The following is a 10000-nucleotide window of genomic DNA, read 5'->3' as shown; positions in this document are numbered from 1 at the left end:
TTATCATAATAACTTTTTTGAACATTAACCCAAATAATCAGTTCAGGTCCCTTATGACCAAGAAGAGAAGACAAAAAAACTATTAATAATGTATAGTTTTAGGTAAAAGAATCATTCAAAACTCTAAATAAATAATAAACACCATTTAAAAATGTATAGTGTTCATATATAGTATTTATTTATTCATTTTTGTTAAATTATCCTAAAGTCGTATGTGATTATATTGTTTAAAAACTATTCTAAGTAATATTTTAGGTTGTTCTGGTTTTTGAACACTCAATATTTATACATTTAACCCTTGTTCACTATTCAAATGTACTATTTTGTTATGTTAGGGATGAAAATTAATCGGCTGTAAAAATGCATCAGATTAATATGTATATATATATATATATATTTTTTTTTTTTGCATTAATCTGTCAATCAACCTAAGTCCTGATTAAATCTACAAAATGTTTTTAAAAATTACAGCATTTTAGCTCTTTAATTGCCAAATTCACAAATGATGTCATTGATTTGGTGAAAAAAACACACCAAATGTCGAATTTTCAATATAAAAAGTAATTGTGGACTAGATTTTTTTATTTTTTTTATTATCGCAGTCTTGGACATGTGAATAATTAGTAACAACATTGTCTTTGATGTATTGTTATATTTTCATTTTTTCTCCCTAATTTACTGTTGGTGGCTGTTTTTGCCCAACTGACCTCCATTGTAACCACATTTGAATGTGCATAAATACACAGTGTTTGTTTTTATTTACTCCATGTAGTTCTGTCAGATAAAATGCATATTTTCATATTCTCAGACACATCAAGGTAAGTGCATAAAGGTCACTCTCACACACTCACACATACACACTTTAATTTGCTTTTATACTCCCTATAAAATCTAGAAGCTAGGCTTGTTTTTGCACAGGCCTATCTGAAGGGTTACGGCTGCCAACTGATGATCAACAGTAAAAATGACAAATTTGACCTCTTCCCAACAGGGAAAACTACCAACAATCAAAAATGCCTGATTATATGGTGTCATGGTTTTGTAATAAAAAAATGTGGTTATAATAGAAGTCAATGGGGCAAAAACAGCCACCAACAGTAAATTAGGGAGAAAAAATGAAAATGAATCAAAAACAATGCATCAAAGGTAATGTTGCTTCACATGTCCAAGACTGTGATAAAAGGTCAAATATAATCCAGACCACAGTTACTTTTAATATTGAAAATACGTCATTTTGTGTGTTTTTTTTCACCAAATCAGTAACATCATTTATGAATTTGGCAGAGTTAATTAAGGAGTTAAAATACTGTAATTTTATATGCAATTTAGTAGTTTTGATCAGGATTGAGGTTGATTTAACAGATTTCTGCAAAAAATGAGAATTTTTTTAAATGCATTTTTATAGCAGTTTAATTTAGTGGATGTTTTCATCCTGATCATAACAAAAGGCCAGTAAATATGTCCAGAGTGCTTTGAATAAAAAATAAAAAATAAAAAAAAACCTCAAAGCATTTTCTCAAAATAAGATTTGGCACCAAAAATCATTCCGCTAGCTGAAACACAGGAAAAGTCATGGCCAATTAAGACTCAATATCACCCCAGAGTGGATGAAAACATCTCAAGTTTAAGTCAAGTTGGCTTTTATTGTCATTTCAACAATATACAGTGCAGTATACAGTGAAACGAAACAGTGTTCCTCCAGGACCAAGCTGCTTCATCAAACAACATACATTGACAACATAACTCAGGACTGTGCTCTACTATAAAAATTTAGAGAATGGCATACAATAAGATAAGATAAACTTAAATAAATAAATAAATAAAATAAGACTATGAATAAGAGTGCGAAGTGCGGCACATACGGATTAAAGGACTTTACTTTTATAAATTCCAGTGGGGTAAATATTGATAATTTTCACATTATATGTACTTATAAATTTTATTAAAATGCAATAATATAATTTTTATTTGAATAAATTTTAATATTTATATAATTTTAATTCATGTGTATTGTTTAAATAGTTTTATAAATGAAGTTTAAATTAATTTCTCATTTTTAATGAATACATAGAGGTAATGCAGAATTACTAGTAAAATATGTAAAAACATATAGTAGTTTTTACTACTTAAAGTTTTAATGTATAATTTTATACTGTTTTTCAATTGAATAGATCCAGAATGTGAAAATAGTTTCTACAGACTTTAGACAGTCCCTTCATTATTTTTCTTTATATTTATACAATTAAATGACTTATTTTGTGACTGCTTTTCTCAAAACTTGTTATTATTTACCACAATCTTGTAGTTAAAAAACAAAACAAAACTCATGAATAGTGGATTCAGAAAAGTCTTGGAGGGACGGGTTAGAGTTAAAATCACTAAAACTGCACAAACTGCACTGATCACATGACGCACAAATTCAAATCTGTTGACAGTATTTTCTGTACTTTTGTTGATGCAGGAGCCAATAAATACGACGAGGCTGCCAGTTACATCCAGACCAAGTTTGAGGATCTCAACAAGAAAAAGGACACCAAGGAGATTTACACCCACTTCACCTGTGCTACTGACACTAAGAACGTGCAGTTTGTGTTTGACGCCGTTACTGATGTCATAATCAAGAACAACCTGAAGGACTGTGGTCTCTTTTAATGATGGCGGCCCCGGTGAATCATGAGGTCAGAACAACAACACACACACACACACAATCATTTATGTACCCCGGAGTGTGGTAGATTAAATATATATATATATATATATATATATATATATATATATATATATATATATATATATAGTTCAGGTCAGAATTAGCCCTATTACAGATTTTTTTCCCCCAATTTTTGTTTAACGGAGAGAAGATTTTTTTCAGCACATTTCTAAACATAATAGTTTTAATAACTCATTTCTAATAACTGATTTATTTTATCTTTGTCATGATGACAGTAAATAAGATTTGACTTGATATTTTACAAGACACTTCTATACAGCTTAAAGTGACATTTAAAGGCTTAACTAGGTTAATTAGGTTAACTAGGCAGGTTAGGGTAATTAGTCAAGTTAACGAAACGATGGTTTGTTCTGTAGACTATCGAAAACAAATAATGTTTAAAGGGGCTAATAGTTTTGACCTTAAAATGGTTTTAAAAAAATTAAAAACTGCTTTTATTCTTGCCAAAATAAAACAAATCAGACTTTCTCCATAAAAAAGAAAAAATATTATAGGAAATACTGTAAAAAAAATCCTTAAGTGGCTATTTAAAATACTTCGCATGTTTTATATTTTGTTACAGACATACAGTGTCATCATGCAACTGTTTTGCAGCATATGAAATGTCCCAAACACTATTTTTAACTGTCCAAAATGGGAAAAACTTTTGTTTTTACTCTCTGATAGTCAAATCAAGTATAAAAAAAATCTATGTAATATATGCATTAAAACTGTCTGGAAAAAGTGTTTTATGTAAATTCAGACCTCGAGTCCACATATATGGACATATTTTTCTCTAAAAGTACATCATATCAAAAGATGATACTTAGATTTTTATTCTATTTAGGTTCCAATAAGCCCAAATAGCAAAGAGAAATAAAAAATGCATGTAAAAAAAACACCTTGGGCCTCAAGAGTTTAAACATCATTTAGGAAATATTTAAAAAAAGAAAAAAGAAAATCACAGGATGGCCAATAATAATAATTTTGACTTCAACTTTATATATGTCCCAAAACACACCAGAAACCATTCAAATGACTGGTTTTAAAAAGAAAATGTGACCGGTTTTATTTGCAGTGGAAACCATTAGACGTTCAATTACATTTAAGAAGTTTCAAGCACTTTATCCAAAATCGAAGCACTTTTCAAACCGTGAAAGCAGATTATTATTCAAATTAAGGCATTTATAAGAATTTCCTGTTCTCATATGAACACCCTGTGAATTATTGTTTTGTCTAGATAGCAAGGCGGCACACTACTATGTGAGTGGACTTGACAAACCACCTGAAAAAAACACACACTTTAATTTCTCTAACACTTTAACCTAGTGGTTCCCAAAGTGGGGGTCTCAGGACAATGACAGGAGGTCGCTTGGTGATTTCAAAAGTCAAATAAATTTTATAAAATACTATTAGAATTACCATATTTTACCCATAACCCACAAAAGATAAGTATAGTAGTTTTTATTAGTAAAAAACAACAACATGCAAATGAAAAGCCATCAACCTTACATTTTTTTAAATAGGATTGGTGTGTTTACGTTAGATTAACAACACAGCAATAGCATCAGCTGCAATAGATTGATTTTATAGCACCAGATTAAACTTTCTGACACCTTTATGGCAATCAAATACAAATAAATAAATACAGGCCACAACTGAATATTGAGAATGATCTCTGAGTGGTGGTCTCCAAAATTAAACCAAGAATATAGACTTGTGCTGAAAACATTGTGTCCACCAGTCTGATTATGTGAGGTTAATATTAAATAAACAAATTATTAAATGACTATAATGATATGGTTGTCGGACTGTTGCACTTTTTTGTGTTGTCAATATGCTTGTGTTTATAAAGGCTTGTTTTGTGCGCAACATTTGTATATTTATAACCACCTCCAAGGAATTTGGATGTCTCAAGTCACTGGCCATGTTATTTTAGGGGTCGCAGGGTGAAAAGTTTGGTTTAATCTACACTTGCACCAGTTTTCTTATCTGCACCAGACACTATTATACAGTCACTCAATATCTCAAAAAAATTCCATTTATAAAGTGTGCTTCATACAGGTGAGTGGGCTTGACCTGTAGAAACTTTCTCTCTATTAAACAATAATAATAATCTTCAACACCGCCCCTCCTCACTTTAGCACCTAATTCTCTGAGCACTAACAGTTCCTCTGTATAATTATCTCTTGTTGTGTGTATTGCCTCTTCTTGTTGAATTGCTGAATGCCTCCTCAGTTGTAAGTAGCTTTGGACATGAATAACTAGGCCACACGGTGACTCAGTGGTTAGCACTGTTGCTTTACAGCAAGAAGGTTGCTAGTTCGAGTCCCGGCTGGGTCAGTTGGCTTGGAGTTTGCATGTTCTCCCCGTGGTGGCGTAGGTTTCCTCCGGGTGCTCCGGTTTCCCCCACAGTCCAAACACATGCGCTATAGGTGAATTGAATAAACCAGAGATGTCCAAACTTGGTCCTGGAGGGCCGGTGTCCTGCAGACGTTAGTTCCAACTTGCCTCAATACCAAGTGACCCCTCATAAATTCAATTTCAATTCAATTCACCTTTATTTGTATAGCGCTTTTACAATGTAGATTGCGTCAAAGCAGCTTCACATAGAAGATTATAGTGAATTGAAACAGTGTAGTTCAGTTTTCAGAGTTTAAGTTCAGTTCAGTTTATGTGTTTTAATATTCACTGCTGAGAGTCCAAACAAATAAATAAAAGACCAAACCAAAGGAAAATGAATGAATAATATCTTTTGTCTTCGCCACAATGACTGTAGGTAATATTTTAATCTTACTATTAGTAGGTAATATTTTACTATTGAAGTAGGTAATATTTTGCAAGATACTGATATATTCAGCTTTAAAGGGATAGTTTTGTAACATGTTTCTAAATATCTTCTTTTGTGTTCAACAGAAGAAAAAAACTCACAAAGGTTAGAAAAAGTAAAGGGAGACAGTAAAAGATGACATAAATTTCCTTTTTAGGTGAACTATCCCTTTAAAGTGCAGTGTAAAGGCTTAATTAGGTTAACTAGGCAAGTTAATTTAATTAGCCATGACTTTGGAGAAATATTTTTGTATGTTGCAGTTTTATATATTACAATGCATAAATTAGACATAATTTTTAGTTATTAATTTATTTTTATTTATTCGTTTATATTATATTTATTAAAATACTATTAGTATTTGAAAGTATATTATATAAACTTATTATTAATAATAAATAATATTTTACTTATTAAAATATTATTAAATTATATATTAAACTTATTTTATTACATGTATTATTTATTATTAATAGTAATTAATATTAATTAAATTATAATTATAGGGGTGACACAGTGGCTCAGTGGTTAGCACTGTCGCCTCATAGCAAGAGATCGCTGGTTCAAGTCCAGGCTGGGCCAGTTGGCATTTCTGTTCTCCCTGTGTTGGCGTGGGTTTCCTCTGGCTGCTCCAGTTTCCCCCACAGTATAAACATATGCTCTAGGTGAATTGGATAAGCTAAATTTGCCGTAGTGTATGGCTGTTTCCCAGTACTGGGTTGCAGCTGAAAGGGCACCTGCTGTGTAAAACATGCTGGATAAGTTGGCGGTTCATTCCGCTGTGGCGACCCCTAATGAATGACTAAGCTGAAGGAAAATGAATGAATGAAACTATGAATAACTTCACTGTTTTGTTGTGTTTTCCCCTCAGGATGGTGTCTATTCGTTTGATGGGCCTGGTCAGTGGGTTTTACACAACACATGCTAGACTGCCTTCAAACACCTATCAGAATCGTAATGTGTTTTTGTTTTGTTTTTTAATCGTGACAACCCGAAATGGACAAATCGTGAACAAGGAAAAGAGAAACTTCACCAAGTTCCGGCACACCATCCTTCTTTCCTGAACCTCGTTTTAAATCGGTTCTCAATGTGTACATATTTAATTTTCAGGCCAACGATGAGTGGAAAGTCAGGATTATTATTGTTTTCCTTGTTTCTAGTGAGCTTTTAGGTTTTGTTTTTTGACAGCAGGGTCGGGCGAACACTTCTTTTATGGATGTGCTGATTTTATCTAACTCAAAATGCTTCTTTTGTAAAGTAAATGTGAGCACAGAAAGAAAACGAGACATCTCTCTTTTTGTAAAACGTCAACACTGAATCCTCATCCCAGACTCAATCTGTATATTGTTGCATGACGGACCATCTGAACCTGCTCGAAAAAGCTCCAAAACACACAGCGTGACGTCCCTTCACACTCTCTATAGCATCATCTCTGTCCACTAACGTGTAAATATAGATTACGTCCGCCCTCACATTTCCCTGTCCTCGTTACTGTACACCGTCTTTGATTTTTGGCGCGATGTCTGTGCCTTGTTTTCACTGTCTGTAGATCATAGGGCTGTTTTTATTCACGCTATCAAATGGAAAGTGTACAAGTGTTGAGCACATTTTAAGAGCTAAATAATAATAATAATAATAAAACTAGACTACAGTCTTTGGGTTATTATCTGAATACCTTACTAATTATTTCATTGGAAATAAAGTTGATATGTAAGATAGACCTGTGCTCTTTGTCTTTTATATCATGTGTCTCTTTTAACATTTTTGTTTTTGATCTATGCGATTTGTGTGTCATTTTGTGGGACATTCTACCAGAAACGTACATTTTCACTAATAAAAAATGTGACCGGGCCTCACCTTTAAGCTTATCGTCCTCAAAAAAGCACACAAAACAAGCATAAAATCACACAATTCAATGATAATGCATCCTTAATCACACTGTCAGGCACTCCTCCATCAAATGATGTCCCTTTCTCTGAGTCTTAGTCTTAAAGGTGTATTGCACACATTTTATGTTAAATTTAATGCAAATGTGACAGGACTGACAGAAACATGAGGACAATAGTACATTTATTAGTATTTTATATTTGTAGTGTTTATTTGTAGGATGTAGAATGAATGATTACAACTTAAGCTTGCTGTTTCTGAAGTTTTTTTTTTTTCTAAATGAGTTTTTAGCATAACAAAACTATTAAAGCTGTAGGTTCAATTGGGCTGAGGACAAGGACAAGAACAGGGTTTGTACATTTTACATTACATTTACATTACATTTACATTACATTACATTACATTACATTGTAAATTAGTAAAGTGTTTTTAATAAAGAAAAAAAAAAGTCTAAGCACCAAATGAATGACATTTCTTTACAGAACAACTCCCAGAAATCAACCATCAGTCCATTTTAGACATTTTTGTAATTAAATAATTTTTATTCACTGTGTTTATTTCAGGGACGGAGAATGTACGTTTCTGGTAGAATGTCCCTTATGCTGTTTGGTATTCTAGTTCGGTATTGCCTGCAGTGTTGTTTTTGACCGCGTGATGGCGCAAAAGAAACGCAGAATGACTTGTCCAGTCAAACAAATTCATAAGAGACCGAAAATGTCTCTTATGCATTTTATTACCTGCAAGATAAAAGCTAAAACTACAATTGGGACAATATAAGTTTTTTTTTTGTTTTAGACCAAAATAATCCTTGATAAAGTAGTCTTATCATGGTTCAGTGCTGATTGTAATCTTGATGTCTAGTTAATTTCATATTTGTAGTTCATAGCATATTTATAGTTATAATCAATACTAATTAATTAAAAACATGACAGCATGTTTCTTTTTCCTTATTTGTTGAGAACGTTATTTTTTGTAAAAAAAAACAAAACATATAAAAAATATTTAATATTTGTAAGTTATCGATTTAATCTGGTCTCTCTCTCTCTCTCTCTCTCTCTCTCTCTCTCTCTCTCTCTCTGCGCGTGTATATGTTTGTGCATGTATGTGTATATATACAGTTGAAGTAAGAATTATTAGCCCCCTTGTTTATTTTTTCCCCAATTTTTGTTTAAGATTTTTCAGCACATTTCTAAACAAAATAGTTTAATAACTCATTTCTAATAACTGATTTATTTTATCTTTGTCATGATGACAGTAAATAATATTTGACTAGACATTTTTCAAGACACTTCTATACAGCTTAAAGTGACATTTAAAGGATTAACTAGGTTAATTAGGTTAACTAGGCAGGTTAGGGTAATTAGGCAAGTTATTGTATAACGATGGTTTGTTCTGTAGACTATCAAAATAATAATAATAATAATAATAATTCTGACTTCAAATGTATGTGTGTGTGTATGTTTGTGTGGAATGTTATTAATGTATACGTTTATAGTAGTTGGTATAATAGTTTATAAAAGTTTTATATAGTTTCTAAAATCATTTAATTTCATAGTTTATTCCAGTGATTATAAAAATGAATATTCAGCACCATTACTCTAGTCTTCAGAGTCACATGATCACTTTAAAATTATTATTATTATTATTAATTAAAGCAATAATGACTAGAGTAATAATTTCATTTGAAACTACCTACAATAAGTAATAAATAAATATTTAATAAATAAATATTGAACAATTGAACATTTTTAAAACATTTAATAAATGCAGCTTTAATGAACAGAATAATTTTCATGTAATTATATATATATATATATATATATATATATATATATATATATATATATGTATATATGTATGTGTGTGTGCGTGTGCGTGTGTATATATATATATATATATATATATATATATATATATATATATATATATATATATATATATATATATATAATTATAGATTATCATAATTAAAACTATTTAATATCAATAATTTTAATAATTTCATTATTGTTAATGCATTTTTATTCCGTGGCTGAATTAATCAGTCCTGCAGATCTCAGGTGTGAAGCGCTTGTATCTTTTACTCACGTTTCACTTCTCGCTTCATGATTGGATGACAGTCTGACGCGCGTCGCTGATTGGCTGAGACAGTGCTGGCAGGAAACTTACGGCACGCTCAAAAGCACTCAGCACCGCACTCTGCTAAGCGAACTCACGCAGACTGACAACAGCAGCAGCAGCAGCAGCAGGACACGCTGTGCTGGACTACTTTATACATCTGGGAGATATTATTTTAGGTACCATTTGGTAAGTGTCACAAACGCTCAAAGGTCGCGATAGACTCAATTTTGCATTATTTGAAAAATATTAATGGAGGACGAATCTTTATTTTCAGGGAAAAGTGAAAAATATTCCAAGGTGGACTAACAGCGGAAAATAAACAAACATGGTGAGTGTTCTGCTTTTGCTTGCTTGCTCGACTTCTTTATTTGGACACGATATTAGTCTGTAAAGATGTTTTATTCATATATTTGTAACATTTGTGTATGTACTAGGGGAAAAAAAACAGACAACGT

At 31.6% G+C, this 10000-nt stretch overlaps 2 protein-coding genes across 2 annotated transcripts in view; both read left to right on the top strand.

The window, feature by feature from the left end:
• gnai2b (guanine nucleotide binding protein (G protein), alpha inhibiting activity polypeptide 2b) overlaps positions 1–7225 on the top strand; it is a 92163-nt gene extending 84938 nt beyond the window's left edge. Inside the window, exons 8-9 of the mRNA XM_056460561.1 lie at positions 2462–2678; positions 6409–7225. Coding sequence (XP_056316536.1) covers positions 2462–2652 — 191 coding nt within the window. The 3' untranslated portion in view covers positions 2653–2678; positions 6409–7225. The remainder of the gene's footprint in view (positions 1–2461; positions 2679–6408) is intronic.
• Positions 7226–9645: 2420 nt separating this feature from the next.
• Positions 9646–10000, top strand: part of inka1b (inka box actin regulator 1b) — a 6137-nt gene continuing 5782 nt past the window's right edge. Inside the window, exons 1-2 of the mRNA XM_056459184.1 lie at positions 9646–9731; positions 9820–9873. Of these exons, the coding sequence (XP_056315159.1) occupies positions 9871–9873 (3 nt within the window). The 5' untranslated portion in view covers positions 9646–9731; positions 9820–9870. The remainder of the gene's footprint in view (positions 9732–9819; positions 9874–10000) is intronic.

The sequence above is a fragment of the Danio aesculapii genome, chromosome 6 (assembly GCF_903798145.1).
Source record: "Danio aesculapii chromosome 6, fDanAes4.1, whole genome shotgun sequence".
In the NCBI taxonomy this organism is placed as follows: domain Eukaryota; kingdom Metazoa; phylum Chordata; class Actinopteri; order Cypriniformes; family Danionidae; genus Danio; species Danio aesculapii.
The sequence above is the reverse complement of the archived record's forward strand: the minus strand, read 5'-3'. Positions and strand labels throughout refer to the sequence as shown.